Source organism: Lynx canadensis, chromosome A1 (genome assembly GCF_007474595.2).
Source record: "Lynx canadensis isolate LIC74 chromosome A1, mLynCan4.pri.v2, whole genome shotgun sequence".
Classification (NCBI taxonomy): domain Eukaryota; kingdom Metazoa; phylum Chordata; class Mammalia; order Carnivora; family Felidae; genus Lynx; species Lynx canadensis.
In genome coordinates, this window is record NC_044303.2 from 153,141,569 (window position 1) to 153,163,856 (window position 22,288).

General features: G+C 36.5%; 1 protein-coding gene across 1 annotated transcript in view; it reads left to right on the forward strand.

Annotated features, from left to right (window-relative positions):
- POLR3G (RNA polymerase III subunit G) overlaps window positions 1-21,769 on the forward strand; it is a 44,354-nt gene extending 22,585 nt beyond the window's left edge. Inside the window, exons 6-8 of the mRNA XM_030324568.2 lie at window positions 9,237-9,319; window positions 13,849-13,995; window positions 19,468-21,769. Of these exons, the coding sequence (XP_030180428.1) occupies window positions 9,237-9,319; window positions 13,849-13,995; window positions 19,468-19,554 (317 nt within the window). The 3' untranslated portion in view covers window positions 19,555-21,769. The remainder of the gene's footprint in view (window positions 1-9,236; window positions 9,320-13,848; window positions 13,996-19,467) is intronic.
- Window positions 21,770-22,288: the final 519 nt, after the last annotated feature.

The window sequence follows — 22,288 nt, forward strand, 5'->3', positions numbered from 1 at the left end:
TGTTGTTGGATACAGGGGGATGGACTTCAAAATGGAGATGATAGGGATCAGCATAGGTACTACAATTGAAACTGTGAGGAAGGGTGAGATTATCTAGGCTGAAATTAGAGAACTAGAAGAAATGAGGGCCTAAGCCTAAACTTGGAGGAATGCCAAAATTTAATGGGCTGGTAGAGGAGGTTGAATCAGCAAAGAAAGGAGATGGAAGGAGAAGGGATGGGGAGGAGAGGGGAGAACCAGAAGAGAGTGGAGTCACAGAAGCAAGAGTATGCAAGAAATACAGACCATTTCAAATGGTGATCAACAGTGGTAAAGGAGGTTAAACAAAATTGCTATGAGGTCAAGTAAGATACAGATTGGAAAATGTAAACTAATTTTTGACTTATTGATCATTGTTGACCTCAGGGAGAGCTTTTTAAAAGATTTGTAAGCATGGAATTCAGATTGGAATGGATTAAACAGTAAATGGAAATTTAGGAAAAAGGGACAGCGAGCATAGATGAAAGTTCGGGAAATTTGGATATGAAGACTAAAGAAATGAGGTGCCTGGATGGTTCAGTCAGTTGAATGTCCAGCTCTTGATACTTGGTCATGATCTCGTGGTTCTTGAGTTCAAGCCCCGTGTAGCTCTGTGCTGATAGCACAGAGCCTGCTTGGGATTCTCTGTTTCTCTCTCTCAAAAATAAATAAACATTAAAAAAAGGAAGGAAGGAAGGAAGGAAGGAAGGAAGGAAGGAAGGAAGGAGGGAGGGAAGGAAGGAAAGAAAGAAAGAAAGAAGAAAGAAAAGAAAAGAAAAGAAAAGAAAAAAAAGAAAAGAAAGAGAGAGAGAGAAAGAGGAAGGAAGGAAGGAAGGAAGGAAGGAAGGAAGGAAGGAAGGAAGAAAGAAAGAAAGAAAGAAAGAAAGAAAGAAGAAAGAAAGAAAGAAAGAAAGAAAGAAAGAAAAGAGGGGCACCTGGGTAACTCAGTCAGTTAAGTGTCTTGACTTCAACTCAGATCATGATATCACAGTCTGTGGGTTCGAGTCTCGTGTCAGGCTCTGTACTGACAGCTCAAAGCCTGGAGCCTACTTCAGATCTGTGTCTCCCTCTCACTTTGCCCTTCTCCCGCTGACTCTCTCTCTGTCTCTCTGTCTCTCTGTCTCTCTCTGTCTCTCTCTCTCTCTCTCAAAAATAAATAAATATAGGGGCACCTGGGTAGCTCAGACCGTTAAGGGTCTGACTTCAGCTCAGGTCATAATCTCACAGTTCGTGGATTCAACCCCATATCTGGCTCTGTGCTGACAGCTCTCACTGTCCCTCCCCTGCATTTGCGCTCTCTCTCTCTCACTCTCAAAAGTAAATAAATAAACATTAGAAAAAAATTGAAAATAAGTAAAAAATAAACATTTGGAAAATTTATAAAAAAGAATAAAGAGAGAAAAAGGGAAGTAGCCAGACAGGTTAATAACAGTAGGGTTAGCAATTAAGCAGAAGAGATTTCCTCCTTTACCCCTCTCTTTTTTTTTAGGCCTGGTATTTTGCATTTTGCTTTTTAAATAGACTTCATTTTTTTTAACCATTTTATTTAATTTATTTTTTTTTAATTTACATCCAAGTTAGTTAGCATATAGTGTGACAATGATTTCAGGAGTAGATTCCTTAATGCCCCTTACCCATTTAGCACATCCCCCCTCCCGCAACCCTCTGTTTGTTCTCCATATTTAAGAGTCTCTTATATTTGGTCCCCCTCCCTGTTTTTATATTATTTTTGCTTCCCTTCCCTTATGTTTATCTGTTTTGTATCCTAAAGTCCTCATATGAGTGAGGTCATATGATATTTGTCTTTCTCTAATTTCGCTTAGCATAATAGCCTCTAGTTCCATTCAGGTAGTTGCGAACGGCAAGATTTCATTCTTTTTTGGTTGCTGAGTAGTACTCCATTGTATGTGTGTGTGTATATATATATATATATATATATATATATATATATACCCACATCTTCTTTATCCATTCATCCATCGATGGACATTTATGCTCTTTCCACACTTTATTGTTGATAGTGCCACTATAAACATTGGGGTGCATGTGCCCCTTTGAAACAGCATACCTCTATCCTTTGAATAAATATCTAGTAGTGCAATTGCTGGGTTGTAGGGTAGTTCGATTTTAATTTTTTGAGGAACCTCCATACTGTTTTCCAGAGTAGCTGCACCAGTTTGCATTCCTACCAGCAGTGCAAAAGAGATCCTCTTTCTCCGCATCCTTGCCAACATCTGTTGTTGCCGGAGTTGTTAATGTTAGCCAGTCTGACAGGTGTGAGATAGTATCTCATTGTGGTTTTGATTTGTATTTCCCTGATGATGAGTAATGTTGAGCATTTTTTCATGTGTCAGTTGACCATCTAGATGTCTTCTTTGGAGAAGTGTCTATTCATGTCTTTTGCCCATTTCTTCACTGGATTACTTGTTTTTTGGGTGTTGAGTTTGATAAGTTCTTGATAGATTTTGGATACTAACCCTTTATCTGATATGTCATTTGCAAATACCTTGTCCCATTCCGTTGGTTGCCTTTTAGTTCGGCTGATTGTTTCCTTCACTGTGCAGAAGCTTTTTATTTTGATGAGGTCCCAATAGTTCATTTTTGCTTTTGTTTCCCTTGCCTCCAAAAACATGTTGAGTAAAAAGTCGCTGTGGCCAAGGTCAGAGAGGTTTTTGCCTGCCTTCTCCTCGAGGATTTTGATGGCTTCCTGTTTTTTTAGGTCTTTCATCCATTTTGAGTTTATTTTTGTGTATGGTGTAAGAAAGTAGTCCAGGTTCATTTTTCTGCATGTCGCTGTCTAGTTTTCCCAGCACCATTTGCTGAAGAAGACTGTCTTTATTCCATTGGATATTCTTTCCTGCCTTGTCCAAGATTAGTTGGCCATACTTTGTGGGTCCATATCTGGGTTCTCTATTCTGTTCCATTGATCTGAGTGAAATAGACTTCATTTTTTAGAGCAGTTTTGGATTCACAGCAAAATTGAGCAGGTAAGTGCAGGTTTCCCTTATACTTCCTGCCCCCATACATGCATAGCCTCCCCCATTATTAATATCCCCCACCAGAGTGATACATTTGTTACAATTATGGATCCTACCTTGACATATCATTTTTACACAGACTCCATAGTTTACATTAGGATTCACTCTTGGTATTGTACATTCTGTGGGTAAAGGCAAATGTATAATGATATGCATGCACCATTGTAATATCATACAGAGTACTTTCACTGCCTTAAAAATTCTCTGTGCTCTGCCTATTCATCTCTTTCTCCTCCTTACCCCTGGCAACCACTGATCTTTTTACTGTCCTCATAGCTTTGCCTTTTCCAAAATGTCATATAGTTGGAAGCATACAGTATGTAGTCTTTTCAGATTGACTTCTTTTACTTAATAATAAGCATTTAATTTTCCTCCATGACTTTTCATGGCTTCACAGCTCATTTTTTGTTAGTGCTTAATAATATGGCATTGTCTGGATGTGCAACAGTTTGTTTATCCATTTCCTTACTACAGGCATCTTGATGGCTTCCAAGATTTGGGAGTTATGAATAAAGCTGCTATAAACATCCACTATTGTGTAGACATAAGTTTTCAACTCCTTTGAGTAAATACCAGGGAGCATGATTGCTGGATTGTATGGTAAGAGTATACTTAGCTTTGTAAGAAACCACCAAACTGTCTTCCAAAGTTGCTCTACCATGTTGCATTCCCACCAGCAACCAATGGCAGTTCCCGATTTTATATATCCTGGCTAGCATTTGGTGGTAGTGTTCTGGATTTTGGCCATTCTAATAGGTGCATAGTAAGTATCTCACTACTATTTTAATTTGCACTTCTCTGGTGACTTATGATGTGGAGCACATTTGCCATTTGTATATCTTGTTTGGAAAGAGGTCTGTGGCCCATTTTTTAATGTTTTGTGTGGGTGTGTGTCTGTGTGTTCTTATTGTGAAGTTTTAGGAGTTCTTTGTATATCTTGGATAACAGTCTATAAGAAAAGCTTACTCCTGCTGTATCTCCTTTAGTCTCCTACCACTACTATACTCACAACATTTCTGACACCAGGTGTATGGAATTTTTTTTTCCCCACACCAAGCAGTTCTCTGCAACACCAGCTGGCTGTCTTACAATTTAATTCAGTTCCAAAATCAACTGGAATTAGCACAGACCCCACATGTTAAGGACTCAGTCCAGCTCCCCACTTCAAAAGCCAATTACAAGTAGTAGGTTCCCCAAATTACCCATAATTTCTATCCGACTTGGCTACAGATCAGGGGTTCCTATGACCCTCCTGCCACTTGGATTTCATTTACTAGAACAGCTCACAGAACCCTAGGAAACATTTAGGTTTGCCGGTTTATTATTTAATAAAGATATGATAGTGGATACAGATGAACAGTCAGATGAAAAGGTAGATAAGGTAAAGTCTAGAACGATTCCTAACACAGGAACTTTTCTGTCTCCCTGGAGCTGGGGTGCCCCACCTTCCCAGCATGTGAATGTGTTTACCAACCTGGAAGCTCCTCAAACGCCCATACTTTGGGGATTTTTATAGAGGCTTCATCACATAGGTATGATCAATCATGAACTCAGTCTCAAGTCCCTTTCCACTCCAGGGGAATGGAGAATGGAGCTGAAAATTCCAGGCTTTTAATCATGGTTTGATCTGTCTTGTGCCCTTATCCTGAAGCTGTCTAGGAGCCCCCCAAGAGTTGTCTCCTTAGAACAAAAGACACTCATATCACGCAGTAAATTTCAAGGGGTTAGGAACTCTGCCAGGAACTAAGGTCAAAGACTAAATATTAGAACAAAAGATGCTTCTAGTGTTTTTATCACTTAGGAAATTATAAGGGTTTTAGGAGTTCTGTGCAAGGAACTGGGAAGAGAGACCAATATTTTTTTGTATTATTTCAAATAGTGCTTTATCAGATACGTCTTGTGCAAATATTTTCTCCCAGTCTGTGGTTTTTCTTCTCATTTTCTTGACATTATCTTTTGCAGAGCAGAATTTTTTAATTTTAATGAATTCCACCTTATCAGTTATTCCTTTCATAGATTGTGGCTTTGGTGTTATATCTAAAAGGTAATTACCAAACTCAAGGTCATCTAGAGTTTTATAGTTTTGTGTTTTGTATTTAGGTGGTGATCCATTTTGAGTTCATTTTTGTGAAGAGTGTAAGGTTTTTTAATGTTTGTTTATTTTTGAGAGAGAAAGGGGGAGGCAGAGAGAGAAGGAGACAGAGGATCCAAAGCTGGATCCAAAGCTGGTTCCGTGCTATCAGCACAGAGCCTGATGTAGGGCTCAAACTCATAAACTGTGAGATCATGACCTGAGCCAGAGTTGGATACTTAACTGACTGAGCCACCCAGGCACCCCTGTGTTCACTTTTTTTTGCTTGTGGAAGTTTAGTTGTTCCAGCATCATTTGTTGAAAAGACTGTTTTCTCCATTGTATGGCCTTTGCTTCTTTTTCTATATTTTTATGGGTCTGTTTCTGGGCTCTCTATTCTATTCCATTGACCTTTGTATATTCTTTCACCTTTACCGGGAAGTCTTGCTTATCAGAGCTGTAGAGTATGTTTTAAAGTCTGGTAGTGTCAGTCCTCCAACCTTGTTCTTTCCTTCAATTTTGCGATGCCTATTCTAGATCTTTTGCCTCTCCATTTAAACATTAGAAACAATTTGTTGATACTATAAAATAACTTACTAGGATTTTGATTGAGATTGCATTGAATCTATAGATGAAGTTGGGAAGAACTGTCATCTTCACAGTATTGAATCTTACTATCCATGAACATGTAATATCTCTCCATTTATTTAGATGTTTGATTTCATTCTTCAGAGTTTTATAGTTTTCTTCATATAGACTACGTACATATTTTGTTAGATTTTATCTAAGTGTTTCATTTTGGGGGTGCTAATGTAAACAGTAGTAGATTTTTAATTTCAAATTCCACTTGTTCATTGTTGGTATATAAGAAGGCTATTGACCTTTGTGTATTACCCTTGTATCCTGCAACCCTGCTGTAATCACGTATTAGTTTCCAGAGTTTTGGTCTCATTCTTTCAGATTTTCTGCATAGATGATCATGTCATCTGTGCACGAAGATAGTTTTATTTCTTCCTTCCCAATCTGTTTACCTCTTATATCCTTTCCTTATCTGATGGCATTAGCAAGAACTTCTAGTACAATGTTGAAAAACAGTGGTGAGAGGGAACTTTCTTGCCTGGTTCTTAATCTTAGTGGGAAAGTGTTAAACTTTTCACCTTTAAGTATGACATCATGCCTTTCACCATTAGATGTAGCTATCGTTTTTTTGGTGGCTATTCTTTATCAAGTTTAGGAAGTTTCCCTCTATTCTTTGTTTACTAAGAGTTTTTCGTTATGAATGGGTGTTTGATTTTGTCAGAGGCTTTTTGTGCATCTGTTGATACGATCATGTGATTTTTTTTCTTTAGCCTGTTAATTTGATGGATTAAGTTAATTGATTTTGGAAGATTGAACCAGCCTTACATACTTGAGATAAATCCTACTTAGTTGTGATGTATTATTCTTTCTATACATTGTGGGATTAGATGTGGTAAATATTTTGTTGAAAATTTTTGCTTATATGTTCATGAGAGATTGATCTTCTGTTTCCTTACTTATAATATTTGTCTGGTTTTGGTATTAGGATAATGCTGGCCTCACAGAATGAGTTAGGAAGTATTGCTTCATCTCCTGTCTGCTGAAAGAGATCCCCCTCCCCTTTTTAACAGCTTTATTGAGGTATCATTGACATATGATTAAAATGCATATATTTGAATATATAATTTGGTAAATTCTGACACATGTATTTAAAGTGGAAGTATTTCTATTTTGTTTCATTTCAAAGCTACAGTATATAAGAATATTTAGCTTGATTGAGTACAAAATATTATGTTAAAAACCCAAAATAGGGGCACCTGGGTGGCTCAGTCAGTTAAGTGTCCGACTTCAGCTCAGGTCATGATCATGATTTGTGAGTTCAAGCCCCGCGTCAGGCTCTGTGCTGACAGCTTGGAGCCTGGAGCCTGCTTCGGATTCTGTGTCTCCTTCTCTCTCTGCCCCTCCCCAATTTGTGCTCTGTCTTTCTGTGTCTCTCAAAAAATAAATAAATGTTAAAAAAAATTTTTTTAAAAACCAAAATATTGTACATTGAGATATAATAGTTTTATCTGCTGTTTTTTTATACCTTTGGCTTTTATTGGGCAAATATATTATTTTTACAATATAATAACATGTGCATTAATGATACTGGTCATGTCCTAGTGGATCGTAAATTTGTAGCAGACTTTAAAGAGCCAAAAAGAATGTATCTGATTTGGAAAAATTAATTTTTTCAAATACATCCCACTGACTACTCATCCCTGGAACTTTATATACACATTGATTATTAGTTAAAACTAACAGTGTGTCAGAATTTCCATTTGTTAAAAAACAAAACAACAACCATAAAACTTTGTTTCCATTCTGAGCTTTTTTTTTTTTTTTTTTTTTTTTTTTTTTTTTTTTTTTTTTGCATATTGTATAGTTTTTGTGTTTTATTCCTGGTAAACTTATACTCTCCTTTTTGTTAAGATGGCCTCTACTGATTTACATGAAAGTAAATAGTACCCAAAGGGCCAAAGGCTGAAAAAGTTTTTTCTTGAAGAACCAGCTATTGGCAGATATTGAAAGAAACAAACAAACAAAAATTCAAATATATGCATGTATTTGGCCAAAGATGACGGAAAAATGCCTGTTAATGTTTTGAGGTTAAAACAGTCTTTTAACAAGTTTTGGAAATTTGACACTTCTCCCCCAGTTGTACATAAAAGAATTAGTGATTATGTAAAAACAATTTAATAAATAGCAAAAGATACTTACTTGCCTTTTGGCAACTGACTTTCTTGGTTAAGAAATCAGTAGTTTTTAATAAGTTCATTTACCTGACCATGTTCTATAATACACATTAAACAGACTTATGTGTTATGAAATTTAAATAATTCAACAGAAGATTCTTAGAGAAAAAGACTTCATTATGTGAGTAAATTATATTCTTAGCTAATGTTTTCTGATTTCAATATCATAATATATATTGAAATCTAGTCCATATATGATACTATATTTTATGTGCTACAGTTCAAATTAAACAGTCTTTAACCCTCAAGGGGAACAGAAAAAGTTACCCATGATTAAATCTACCTATTACCTTTTTTTGAACAAAACTTCACATAAGTATGTTTGGGGTTCTGAGTTCAGTGACTCCGTGAAGGGCAATTTGGTATGCAACACAGTAAATTGTAATTCCATCAGTTATGGGTCATCTACCACAATCTAGAAATTTCTTCTTTTATAAGTTAAATGTTAATCTTTAACAAAATTACATATTTCTGAGCTATATTTTCCTGTGTTGCCAAGTAATTTCTAGGTATTTAGCTTGATTTGGGGAAAGGACTATAATACTTTCAATCACAATGGGACAATTTTGTAGCATATCATAATGCCTTGGTGACTGACTGGAAGGATCTATATGTGAAATAATTCTCTATGCCCTGAAGTTTTACAATAGCTTCAAAATGCAATGTTTTTTATATGGCTCAAAAAAATTACCCCAATGCCATTAAAACATTTATACTGCTTTGACTTTTCAGGTTCATATAATGGGCATATTCAGGGTAGCCATTTTAATCTTCATGCCAAAGATAATGCTTATGTTGTGTGAATATAACCTCTTTCTCATTTCCTTAACCATTGGCAAATGGTTATTTATTTATTTATTTATTCTGCACTTGTTTTTTTATTTTCCGAACCTGGTCAAACTGCCCTACTTAAAACAAAGTACACCAATCAGTGACCAAGAAGCCAATGCAGATGATATATTTGTGAGATTCTGTCACTGGTCCTCTGGTGCTTCTTCCTGAAGTAACATTTTAGCAGTTTGGGCTTAATAACATTAATTGCCAGTACAGATTTTCAGTACTAGTAAAAAGATATGTGGTTATGGTCTTAAAAAACTTCCTATTAAGTGATTATCGTTGACTCCTGATCATGGAAAATTGGGGAGGCATGCTGATTGATTTTGTTATTCTTTTGGAAAATTCAGTGTGCAAATTGGTTGACTGCCCAGTAGGACATATCACTATGCTAGACAGCATATGAAATATAATACACAGTTTCTGTTATAGAAATATGTGTTAACAGCGGTTTTACTTTAGCAGGCCCCAAATCCCAAAAAGCAAAGGCTACGGGCAAAGGCGCATCACTCACTAATACTGCAGATGTATTGAAAAAAATCGAGGTAAGGTTTTCTTCTTACCGTAAAAGCAAACTGTAAAAGTATCATGCCTCCTTCACCTTCTTCACTCTTTACACCTTCTCTCACTTGTTAATCGTACCTAGATTTGGCACAACCAATCCCAGCACACAGGGTAACTAGAAGGATTTGAACATTGTTGGCTGGTAGATAAGGAGACTCCATCCTGTCCTTCATTACCACTTACCTGTCAACTTATCTTACCTTCTGTCGCCTACTTCCTTTCCCATGTGTCCTATTTTCCCCTTGAATGTCTGTGTATTCTTATTTTCCCCTGGCATTGGAATTATGTATTGGAAAGAAACACAAAAGAGTTATATACCTAAAATGTATTTTTTTTTAATATTTTTAAATTATTTTCTTTTAAGTTTATTTATTGTGAGAGAGAGACAGAGATAGAGTGCATACGCACAAAAAGGGAAGGGGCAGAGAGGGAAAGAGAGAATCTCATGCAGGCTCCATGCTTACTACAGAGATCGACCCAGGGCTCGTCTCACAACTGCAAGATCATAACCTGAGCGAATGTCAAGAGTTAGACTCTTAACCGACTGAGCCACCCAGGCACCCCCTGAAATGTATTTCTTTTAAAAACCTCTCATTGTTTTTTCCTATTATTGTATATGTACTTTTTTAATGCTTTTTTTCTGTGTCATGTTGAGTGCTTTGAGAGAAAAGTACATCTTATGGAACTTAAGTTTATATCTTCATTGTTTTTAATATTTCAAAAATAAAAAAGAGAAAGTATCCAAAAGGTTAATAAACTGAAAATTTCTCCTCCCATTCTTGCGCCTAACCATCCAGTTCCCCCCTTGTAGACAATCAGTATTCCCTGTTTCTTACAGATCTTTCAGAAATAGTTTATGTATAACAAATACAGATTTTTTTCTTTTTTGTTTTAAAGACAAAAGTTAGCATATTACACTCTTCTCCATTTTCATTTTATTACTTGTAATCAATTGGAGATGATTCTATGTCAGTCTGTATAGACTTGCCTCATCCTTTTTTTTTTTCTCCTTTTTTGCTTACCCTATAAGAATGAACCATAGTTTATTGAACCAATACCCGATTGATGGACTTAATGTTTTATCTAGTGTTTTGCTATTACAAACAGTGCTGTAGTGAATTCATATTAAGTATGTCATTATACATATGTAAAGTAGATTTCTTGAAGTGCATTTCTTGGGTCAATTCTTATGTGTATTAGAAAATAGGGATGAATATTGACAGATCACTCTCAATGGAGGTTATACCAATTGAGGAAGTCAAGGCTTTAAAACTTTTACTTGTTGGGGCACCTGGATGGCTTAGTTGGTTAAGCGTCCAACTTCAGCTCAAGTCATGATCTCACAGTTCCTGAGTTTAAGCCCCACATCAGGTTCTCTGCTGTCAGCATGGAGCCTGCTTCAGATCCTCTGTCCCCCTCTCTCTCTGCCCCTCCCCCACTGGCTCGCACACGTTCTCTCTCTCTCTCTCTCTCTCTCTCCCTCAAAAATAAAATAAACATCGGGGCGCCTGGGTGGCGCAGTCGGTTAAGCGTCCGACTTCAGCCAGGTCACGATCTCGCGGTCCGTGAGTTCGAGCCCCGCGTCAGGCTCTGGGCTGATGGCTCAGAGCCTGGAGCCTGTTTCCGATTCTGTGTCTCCCTCTCTCTCTGCCCCTCCCCCGTTCATGCTCTGTCTCTCTCTGTCCCAAAAATAAATAAACGTTGAAAAAAAAAATTTAAAAAAAAAATAAAATAAACATTAAAAAATAAAAATAAAGAAAACTTTTACTTGTTTGGTCAAGTTGGCATAGCTATGTGGTAACAGAAACTCATGTTTGTTATTTTTTTAACTAGTACTTGAGCTGGAGATAACATGTATGAAAATAAAGCCAGGAGGATATTGAAGGAAAAGTGATAACTGTCAGGTTTAACTGTGGTAGAATGATGGATGAGGTTGCAGAACTTGCCAACTTATATTAGCTGAACACAGATTCAGACTGTTGTCAAAGCTTCTCAAAACTGCATATGACATGTGCTATAAGGAAGATTGATCTGAATGTAGTCTCATCAGAACAAATGATGCTTCCAGGTTTTCTACATTTAAACACCTTTTTCATTTTGCACATTGTTAAAATTAGAGTTTTAAATCTAGAAATCTAAATGAGTTAGCTTTATTAACTCTGAGTTAAAGAGTAAAATTAGCTTCTGGATGACTCTATTATTGTTTCATTTCTTTAGCAAAAGTAGCTGCAAATTTATTATAATAAAACTTATTTGGGGGCGCCTGGGTGGCTCAGTCAGTTAAGCATCTGACTCTTGGTTTTGGCTCAGGTCATGATCTCTCAGTTCGTGGGATTGAGCCCCACATGGGACTCTGTGCTGACAGCATGGGGCCTGGTTGGGATTGTCTCTCCCTCTCTCTCTGCCCCTCCCATCCTCGTGCTGTCTCTCTCAAAATAAATAAATAAACTTAAAAAAAAAAGCTTCTGTGGATGGAGAAGGAGTAACATACAGTCAGATCTCATGATTAATGTGTGAATAATCAGACAGCAGTAAACTAATATTTGAGCTTGTATCTGTTTGATTTACAGGAAGGCCTCTCTGTAGGGTAGCTATGTATTATTTAAACTAGAAGAACTGTTCCCTTTCTATAAGTTAACTGTTTGCAAAGTGTTTTCATGTTATGTCAATCACATTATTCTTACAACAAATCTGTAAGATAGTAGGGGTAAATAGTTAAATCTCACAGAGGAGAAAATGGAGACTAATAAGCAGACAAACCAAAAATAGCAGTTTAACACAAAAAGAATAAAGTAGTGAGAGAATGTGTGTGGCTCTGAGATCATTTTTTTAAATTGCAGTTATCTGCAATAGTTCACCGATTTAAGTATTTTATGGGTTTGATTTAGATCTACGTGGTAGAAATAAAGTTGTTATTTATTTAAATATATTTGAGGTGGCAGTAATGGAAATAAAGACTTCCTAGTCATACACAGCACTGAATGAATTCTATATTTGAAAAATATTTTCCTTAATTAGCTTGAATAAGTGTATATCTAATTGTGAAATAATAGCTAATAGCAGGATTTTTCAGATATAGTGTATACTTTTCACAGAGTTAAATAAACATAGCAGCACAGTTTTCTTTTAACTACACAATATTCATGGGTTGTAGGCCTCTTTACCGCAATATGATTAAAATAGAAAAGAAAAAACTCCATATGTTAATGTCAACATAGCATCATTATATGTGGGTATGTGTGTATGTGTGTACGTATTTACAGACACTTCAAAAGATCTATAAACACTATTTTATATTCACAGGGCTCGAATTCACGAACCAGGAGATCATGACCTGAGCTGAAGTCAGTCGCTTAACCGACTGAGCCACCCAGGCACCCCAGAGAGCATTCAACTTTTGATCTCAGGGTCCTGAGTTCAAGCTCCAGGTTGAGAATAAAGCTTACTTTAAAAGTAAATAAATAAAGGGCACCTGGGTGGCTCAGTCAGTTAAGCATTTGACTCTTGATTTTGCTTTGGCTCAGGTCATGATCTCACAGTTCGTGAGTTCGAGACCTGCATTGGGCACTGTGCTGCTGGTGCGGAGTCTGCTTGGAATTCTCTCTCCCTCTCTCTCTGCCCCTTCTCTCTCAAAATAAATTAAACAGGCATTTTGAAATGTTATCATTATATTCTCTTTTCTCCTTTCATGTTGGAAGGACAAGAGAATAACATCCTGAAAGTGTCTCTCCATAAACTGAATCAACTCAATATTTTAGAAGGAGGTAGGAAGGAAATCATAAAAATAAAGCATTGTGCATTAGAGCTGATACCCTAGCAATACCTGAGATCTAGTTATGAACTAACAAAAACAAAGTAAATGCTAGTGTAATGACAAGACAGAGAGTCCCTCCTTTTTTTTTTAATTTTTTAAAAATGTTTATTTATTATTAAGAGACAGACACAGAGCATAAGCAGGGGAGGAATAGAGAGAGAGGGAGACACAGAATCTGAAGCAGGCTCCAGGCTCCAAGTTGTCAGCACAGAGCCTGACATGGGGCTCAAACTCACAAACTGTGAGGTCATGACCCGAGCTGAAGTCGGACGCTTAACTGACTGAACCACCTGGGCGCCCCAAGAGTTCCTCCTTTCTTGAGTGAACTCACAGTTTCCTAGGTGGTGGCCTGGAGTTTTAGAATAAGATGATAGGTTAACTATGTTCTCCTGAGCTAAGCAGGGAGGTTAAAGTCTAGTGAATTCCATTTAAGTTAATGAAGTTCAAGGGCACCTAGGTGGCTCAGTTGGTTGGGCATCCAACTTCCGCTCAGGTCGTGAACTCACAGTTCATGAGCTTGAGCCCCACATCGGGCTTGCTGCTGTCAGCCTGTCAGCACAGAGCCCACTTTGGATCCTTTCCCTCTGCCCCTCCCCTACTCATGTGCTCTCCTTCTCTGTCTCCCTCTCTCTCTCTCTCAGAAAAAAATAAAATAAAATAAAATATTTTTTAATTAATGAAGTTCATTTATACCAGGAATTGGAAAAGAGAGGTGATGGTGAAAAATCAGATGAGGAAAATGAAGAGAAAGAAGGAAGCAAAGAGAAAAATAAAGAAGGCGATGATGATGAGGATGATGATGCTGCAGAACAAGAGGAGTATGATGAAGAAGAGCAAGAAGAGGTAATGGTCTATTGGAGGATGGTAACAAAGTTACTAAGTTTAAGGATTATCTAATAAGATTCAGATATATGCTATATAATTAAAATAACAAACCAAAACCAAGTTGATGGGTACCAGGGATGTATCATTATCACTGCTATCAATTCCTCAGTGTCAAGAGAATTATTATTGCATTGAAATAATGATACTAAACTGAATGTAGGAGGTAAAAATAACCCCAGAGGCAAGTTTGTAAGTGGAAGTCCATGAGTTAAGGAAATTGATCAGATTAGCTTAAGATTTATCTACATAAAATTTTAAATCAGCAATGACAGTAATTAAGGACTTAGTCACTAAATTCAGAGTCTGAAGAGGAAATCCCTGCAATGCATACCATCATGTTTTAAATCCCAAAGTGCATGTGGACCCTGTCGGGGAACATGTATGATCCAACCTCAAGTATCCGACTGAGGCAGGACTTAGCGGTTTGGGTTTGGGATTTCTAACTTTTAGAAACATGGTGCATTTCAAAATAGAGACAGTCATTTTTGATTATTTATTTTTGAGTAGATTAACTTTGTTGGTTATGGCATCTTTGGGACTTAGATACCTCTTGCAGTAGTCCTAGGCTGAGAGTTTCTTCTCCATGACAGTGCACTTTGTTTTCACTCCATTATAGCTCCTCACATGCCACCGAATCTTTTCTTTACCTGAAACTGCTACAGCTGTGAAATCTTTATTATATGCTTTAATTAGTTTACATTAAATTTTGGATTTTTTTTTTTAATTTACATTGGTGTAAAGGGAGAGGTCTGGATCCATTTTTATCTATCTCCAAATGGCTAGCCAGCCGCTAACCTCATTTATTAAACACTTTTCTTTCTCCACTGGTTTGAAATTCCCCTGTATCAGCTCTCAGATTCTCATTTCGACTTAGATGTATTTCTGAGATCTGGTTTTGAACCATCACTCTGCTAATGCAATTAATAGAAGCTTCTGATTATTAACATTTTTGGAAGAATTTTCCTGAGTATTCTTTATTCTTCCAGATAAATTTTAAATTTAAACGTTTTAAAATTAAACCTGTCTCCAGCTTTCATTCCGGATCATTCACTTTTTTATTCCTACACTCTGACATGTTTGAGACCGCCAGGCTCTCTGATTCTCTGTTTCCCCTTCATTGGTTCCTTGTCTTAATTTCCTTCCCTAAGGGACCTAGACCCTTGCTCACCCTTTAACTGCTTTCTTGCCATTCCTCTCTTCCCTTGTCCTCCCAGCACCCACTTGAGATCAAAGTAAACTGTGATCAATTCCACTGTCTCCGCTTTTCCCCTCCAAACTGCCTATTGAGCTTTTTTGAGAAATCACAGGAACCCATGCCACTAAAACAACACTAGCCCCTTTTTGTTGGCTTACATGATTTTTCTGTTTCTCTTGTCAAATCCTCTGTCTATGGCAGTTATTTTAGATCATCTCTTTTCTTCTTAATCCCTCTCCTTGACTACCTTTCCTTTCACTCTTAGCAGATAATAGCATCTTCATACAGAAAATGAAGCCGTCAAGAAGATACTCCCATAATTTCATGTCCTCTGCCTTCAGACTAAATGTCTTTCCTCCTTGTTTTTGTTTTTGTTTTTTTGTTTGTTTGTTTTTCCAGTGGAAGAAATAGGCTTCATCGTATTTGGAACTAACTGTCTTGCCTTTTTGGGGGTGGGAACCATAATCCTCATGTCATTTCCCTTTTCATATTTTCAGTCTCTTTTCCTACTCATATTTTCCATTCATGCATTAAAACATGTTCATCTCTCGGGGCGCCTGGGTGGCTCAGTCAGTTGGGCATCCGACTTCGGCTCAGGTCATGATCTCATGGTTTGTGGGTTTGAGCCCCACATCAGGCTCTGTGCTGACAGCTTGCTCAGAGCCTGCAGTCTGCTTCAGATTCTGTGTCTCCTTCTCTCTCTATCTGCCCTTCCCCTGCTCATGCTCTGTCTCTGTCTCTCAAAAATAAATAAATGCTAAAAAAAAAAAGAAACATGTTCATCTCTCATTATGATTCCCCTCCAAGTGTGCTGCTGTGTCCTGGGAAGTTGTTTAGCTTGCTTCACTTGCTCACTGCCCTGTAACCTCCTGCATTTAGTTCTTTTTCATCTGATTTTCACCTACATGCTCTTAAAATTGTTGCCACCAAGTTCACCAATAAATAAAATTTAGTCCTTATTTCATTGGACTTTTCTGCAACATTTAACACTCTCACAACATCATGATTAAAATATTATTTCCTTTATTTAAATTCAACAAATTAAGGCAATTATGGCATCAGCTATATATGCCAGGCGTTGTGCTGGATGCTAAGACATAGGCAAACGTTGTTGCTTTTCTGGGTTTTTGTGACACAACACTTCCTGTTTTTCTCCTAGTCTGGTACCTTTTCGTGGCCTCTTTTGAGTTCTTTTCTTTCTCATCTTTAAATGTTGGTATTCTTCAGAGTTCTTCCTTTGGAATTCCTTTTCTCTCTACAGTCTCCCTGTATGCATCCTTATCCAAAGTTTTAGTTGCTCTATATATACCTATTACTCATTTTCTTTCATTCAGTGTGTTTTTATACTAAGTGGTTCTTAGAATTGTACTAGACACGGGGAATATCAGGATCAGATATAGTTCTCCCATCAAGGATATTGGTCTAGTGGGGAGACACACAAGAGAAGAGACAATTATAATATAATGAATAATGCTATGGTGTAATATCTAGTTCAGGATGTTACAGGGGTACGTAAGAAGGGCACCAAACTCCATTTTAATGATATGAAAGAAGGTATCTCAAAAAAGACAATCTGAAGACTAAATCACATCAAGATGAAAAATGGAGTGGAAGATAATTACAGATAGAGGAAAGAGCGTGGAGAAGGCTTGCAGGCGAGGAGGGTATAGCATACTAGTGTAATTGACCAGGTGAGTCAGTATGGCTAGGCTGGAGGATGTAAGTGGGGGTGTGTGGAGACATGAAGCCGGAGACAAAAAAAAGGGGGGGGATCTTAAGTACCAGGCTGAACAATATTACCTTACCCTGAGTGCTGTGGGGAGCCACTGAAGGGTTTTAAGCCGCAGAGTAGTTTTATCATATTTGTATTTTAGAAAGCCCAGTTTCTTGGATTGGAAGGAGCCATGGTTAGACCAAGTTTGAAAGTTTGTTGCTATGAACCAGTGGTTCTCTACCAGTGGTAATTTTGCCCTCTGAGGTATATCTGGTAATATTTGGAGACATTTTTGAGTGTCCTAACTGGTCTTGGGGGTCATGGCGTGCTATTAGCTTTTAGTGGCTAGTGGCTTGTTTTCTAGACAAGGCTGGCTTTTGGAATGCTCTGCTTATAAAGTCTGCTTGAGGTGAGCTCTGTTGAGAGTAAGATCTTTCCTAACAAGAATAACAGACATCAGGATTCTAGTAGTTTCAGAATTCTGTGTTAGGCCTTAGCAAAGCACTAAACAGTTTATATAAATATATTTCCACTTTAATAGAGAAATGATACCTGTTTTGAGTATGAGGCTGGGTGAAGGATGAAGAGGGGAGATTAAAGACTTTTCTATATTTATTCTTTACTCTTTTTAGCAGTCAATTAATGAAAAAATCATGCTAATTAACTTACTTGATGTATTGAGGATTTGATAAGCATTGTTTCTGAAGAGTAAATGGAGCAACTATATATAGTTATATACATATATATATGTATATAACTATCTATATAACACCTCTGTGTAAAATTCAAGAAATACAGACTTTTTCTTTCCTCGGTCTTGTGAATATTGTTATTAAAGAAAAAAATCAAGCGTTCAAATGAAAGCCAAGAACCATTTAAGCCATCAGTTTCAACAAGTTCTCATTTTGTACCTGTATCAATATTATTAACATCACGAAATTACCTATTGTGAATCACTGAATGTACTTGGAGGTGCTCATGTCTAAAGCATAAATTGCATGTGCTTGATTTGGAATAGTGGAATATCCCTTCCAATTTCATTTACAGTGAGGTTCATTTGAACTCTCAACCATGCCACACCTCCCCTGTACACTAGCCCCAGGCTTCAGCCATATTTCCAGACATCCTTAGATTTCTTGGCAACAGAGAAACCAGGCCATCTTACTGGGGATGATATGGAAACTTACTGGATATAGAAACTTACAGTGTTGAGGGAAGACAAAGTAATGAAATCTGTATCTGAATAATGCAAGTTGTCTTGCATTATTTATATAAACTTACATAGTAAAAAATCCTACCACATAGATACTTATAAAGCTGAAATCCAGATGCCTTTCTTTAGAGAATATTCTCTATTTTGTTACTGTATCGTAACTCCTGTTATAGAGAGTAGAAATGCAGATTAATATTTTTATGGCAGATTTCAATGATGTACAAAAATCTAGTAACTAGTAAAATAAACATCTATGGACTTATCACCCAGCTTTAACAATCATCAGTTTATAGCCAGTCTTTCAACCACCCATTCATTCACCCAGTCCACTCCTATCCCGCCCCATTTCCATTCCCCATCCACCTTGGATTATTATAAAGCAAATCCCAGGCATTGTATCATTTCATCCATAAATATTTCAGTATGGACTAAAAAATAAGGACTCTTTAACAACATCACAACATCATTAGTACACCTAATATCCTTAATATCATCAAATATTAAGCCAATGTTCAAATATTTTCAGTTGTCCGCCAAATTTTTTTTTGTTCATTCCAATCAAAATCCAGATACATCCCATACACTGGAATTGGTTAATAATGCTCTTAAATTTCTTTTAATCCATATCCAAAATGGATTTTTAAATTTTTGATAGAAAGCAGAGAAATATCAGGAATCATTTACATGGATAATAGTCTTACCCTGTCTTAATAATTGAAATGTTCCCAGGAGTTTAATCCCTCTTAACCTCAAGGAAACCGAGGGCTCCCGGATGGAATATGGCATTTTCTAGGTGTTTTTTTTTTTTTGGTATCTTGAGGCTTGTATTTTGATAGAAAGCAAAAATCCCTCTACTTTCGCTCAATTACACATCAGGACTGAAAACCTCAGTTCTGGTGTACTTGAATGTTAATGTAAATTGGCTTTGTTTCTTGATTGTACATTTGTTTGGAGTAACTAATTGGTGGTTTGGCTAACTAAACCCTGTATCATCTTACTGAGGTATAATGAATTCGATGTGTCATTCTACCAAGGAGTAACGGACATTCCTTCATTTTCTCTTAACTAGTTGGTGCCTGAGAATAGTAGGAGGTGATGGTCTTGTGAAAAGCAGCACAGGTAGATGGGAGTGAAAAATATTTTTTAAGGAGATGAAATAGCAGAGACTTTTTTAAAGCGGGATATATTTTCTTATTATCCAGATTTGATATTCATAAATTAAGATTAAAGGGACAGCCTAAATTATGTTTTTTAATAATGTTACTAATTCATTTTAATGTTAACTGAGAAATTTCTCACTTCACTTAGGAAAATGACTACATTAATTCATACTTTGAAGATGGAGATGATTTTGGTGCAGACAGTGATGACAACATGGATGAAGCAACCTATTAGCTATGGAATGTCTCCAAAAATATCTTTATGATACAGCTTCTAAATATTTGGACAGACTTGTTTTCTATTTCTGATAAGGAATGAGTATTGTATTTTTGTTCCTGTTTTGTTAGACAAATATTTGCTGTCAAAATACTCGGAACCACATTGAGTTTACATACTAGGTACCTTACCAGTTAGTCTCTGATGCTCTGACATTCCTTCTCAACACCCTGTCATGCCTCTTATGTGTTCAAGTGGGTTTTTTTTTTGTATTATTCATATTTGAATGTGCCTAGAGTTTTTGCATCTTTTAATCTATGTATTCATACTTGAACAAATTATTCTTGTTTAACTTGATCTGTTGTAAAACTAGTACTGGTCATCATAGTGGATTTCTGTAATCTGAACATTGATTAATACTGCACAAGGAGCACTTTAAAAACAAAGAAACTTGAAAATAATTTTATCTTTTACTTTTACATGGTATGTTCTGTGCTACGACTACATAAACCTACCTGAGTTCACAACGGTGTAATTTATGAGATTGGAAGTTTTGTGATCAAAAACATACACGCTGGGGAAAATGCCAGATTTTTGAGCTGTAGTGGCTGCTGTTAAATTTCATAGGACTCCTAGTTACCCAAGTGGTTTATATCACAGTGCAGAATAAAACTCAGGTCATTTTAAAATCAAGATCAATCTTTTTTGTTTATTAAAAACTAGCTCCCCTGCTTTTTTTCTATTTTGGCAGGGAAAATACCTAAAAACCCTCAGCCTCCAAAGACACACAAATGCCAAAGATTTTCAAGGGAATTCATATTATGTATTTTTAGATGATTGTTACCTACCAAAAGGAATAAATTTTCTCTTTAGGGAAGGTATTACCTATTACCCTCTAACCTTGAGAATCATAGCCAAATTCTATTTCTGCCTTTACCATTAGACTCAGTCTTGAAAATGAGCTTGGTTTTCTGTGCCTTAGTTTCTCCACCTGTAAACTATTTCCTACAAAAATTGCTTAAACACCAACCAAAATTTGCTGTATGTATTCATTCATACCTTATAGAAATGATCACTTAATTTTAATTTCGCCATCACCCTCTAAAAAATTGTAGCTTGGTAAGTGATTTAAAAGTTTTAAAAATCGAACATATTTTCCTCAAAAAATATAATCTGATTTTCCCATCGTGTATTCTGGAGGGGAAGATTGGAGAAAATGTATATTGTGCCATTTTGTAGTGTGACTTTCTCAGGAAAAAGATCACTTTCAATTTTAATACCTCCTCAGTTAATTCAAGATGCGTGTGAAGACCATAGTTCAGTGCTGTGTTGATCATATGTGAATTATTGAAATAAGCTTCTGGGAAATTGTAAACATTCTAAATGGAAAACAGGAATAAAAAAGTCCACATTAAAACAACAATCTACTGGACTTGGTCATAAAGTTTCCAGTTGTAATGGGCAAATAGTCACTTAGGATTATTAATTAAAACATTGATGTTTTAGGGGTACCTGGGTGGCTTATTCAGTTAAGCATTGACTCTTGATTTCAGCTCAAGTCATGATCTTACAGTCGTGAGATGGAGCCCCACGCTGGGCTCTGCACTGAATGTGGGATTCTCTCCCTCCCTCTCCCTTTGCTCCTGACCCACTTGTGTGTGCTTGCACACATGCGCTCTCTCAAAAAATAAAAATTTAAAAAATATTGTTTCATTCTCTCACTTCCTTAGTACCTTAGCCAAATACCACTTAATTTATAGAAATCTGATCTCAATGGTTCTATTTACTTGCTTTATTATAAATCTGCAGATAACTTTGTGAATTGAGCAAATGCACTGAAGTATTTTTCCTAGCTTTCAATTTGCCTCCACAATTTTAGTCCAGCAGATGGTAAGACAGCCCTTTTAGGTAAGGATTAGCTCCAGGAGGCTCCAGCCATCTGCCTTAAGTGCATTGTCTTCCCCCCTTGGAAGATCTTTGTAGAAGTTTAAGGTTGACCAACCGTGAGAACAGATAGGTAGTATTTGCAGGTTGCTTTACCAGCATGAGTCTTGTTTTTCTGGCTTAAATTCTCAGGGACTGTGAAGTTAGGTATTCCATAAGAAGGTAAACTTTAATGCAAAGATAGCCTCCTATATATAAAAAAGTACTTGAAGTGTCTTTAAATTTGCTATATTAACAGGCATACCTTTTTGCTACAATGCTTATTTTTTGTTTACACATTAAATTCTTACAAAACAAAATTGTGTCCTTTTGTTTTATATGAACATGTTTTATTTTGAGCCTACTTAAATATATTTGATAGAGAAAATACAGATTTTACCTAGTAAAATACTGAGCAAGAATGACACTATCAAATATTCTTCAATAAACACCAACAAAAAAGAAAACTCAAGGTGATTAAAGTCATGATAAATTAAGATTTGGCAGTGTAATATTAGTGTGATCACTAGTATCACAGACCTAGACTGGATACAACAGAATGCTAAGAAATCTGGAGGATCTTGTTAAACTTTCCATCCCCACCATAACGTACAGTGTCAATGGCTTTGCCTTAATATGGTTAAAGGCTCTGGAGTTAGTAAGAACTTTTTATTAAAAAGTAACTTTAAGTACAATTTTAAGGAAAAGTAAGGATTACATCACAAATTCTTCCACTAAATAAATAAAAGCTTCAAACCAACTTTTTCAATTCTTTTTGCTACTGGTAACTTTTAAAAATAAAATATCCTTGAAATGGAAAGGTGGTTTT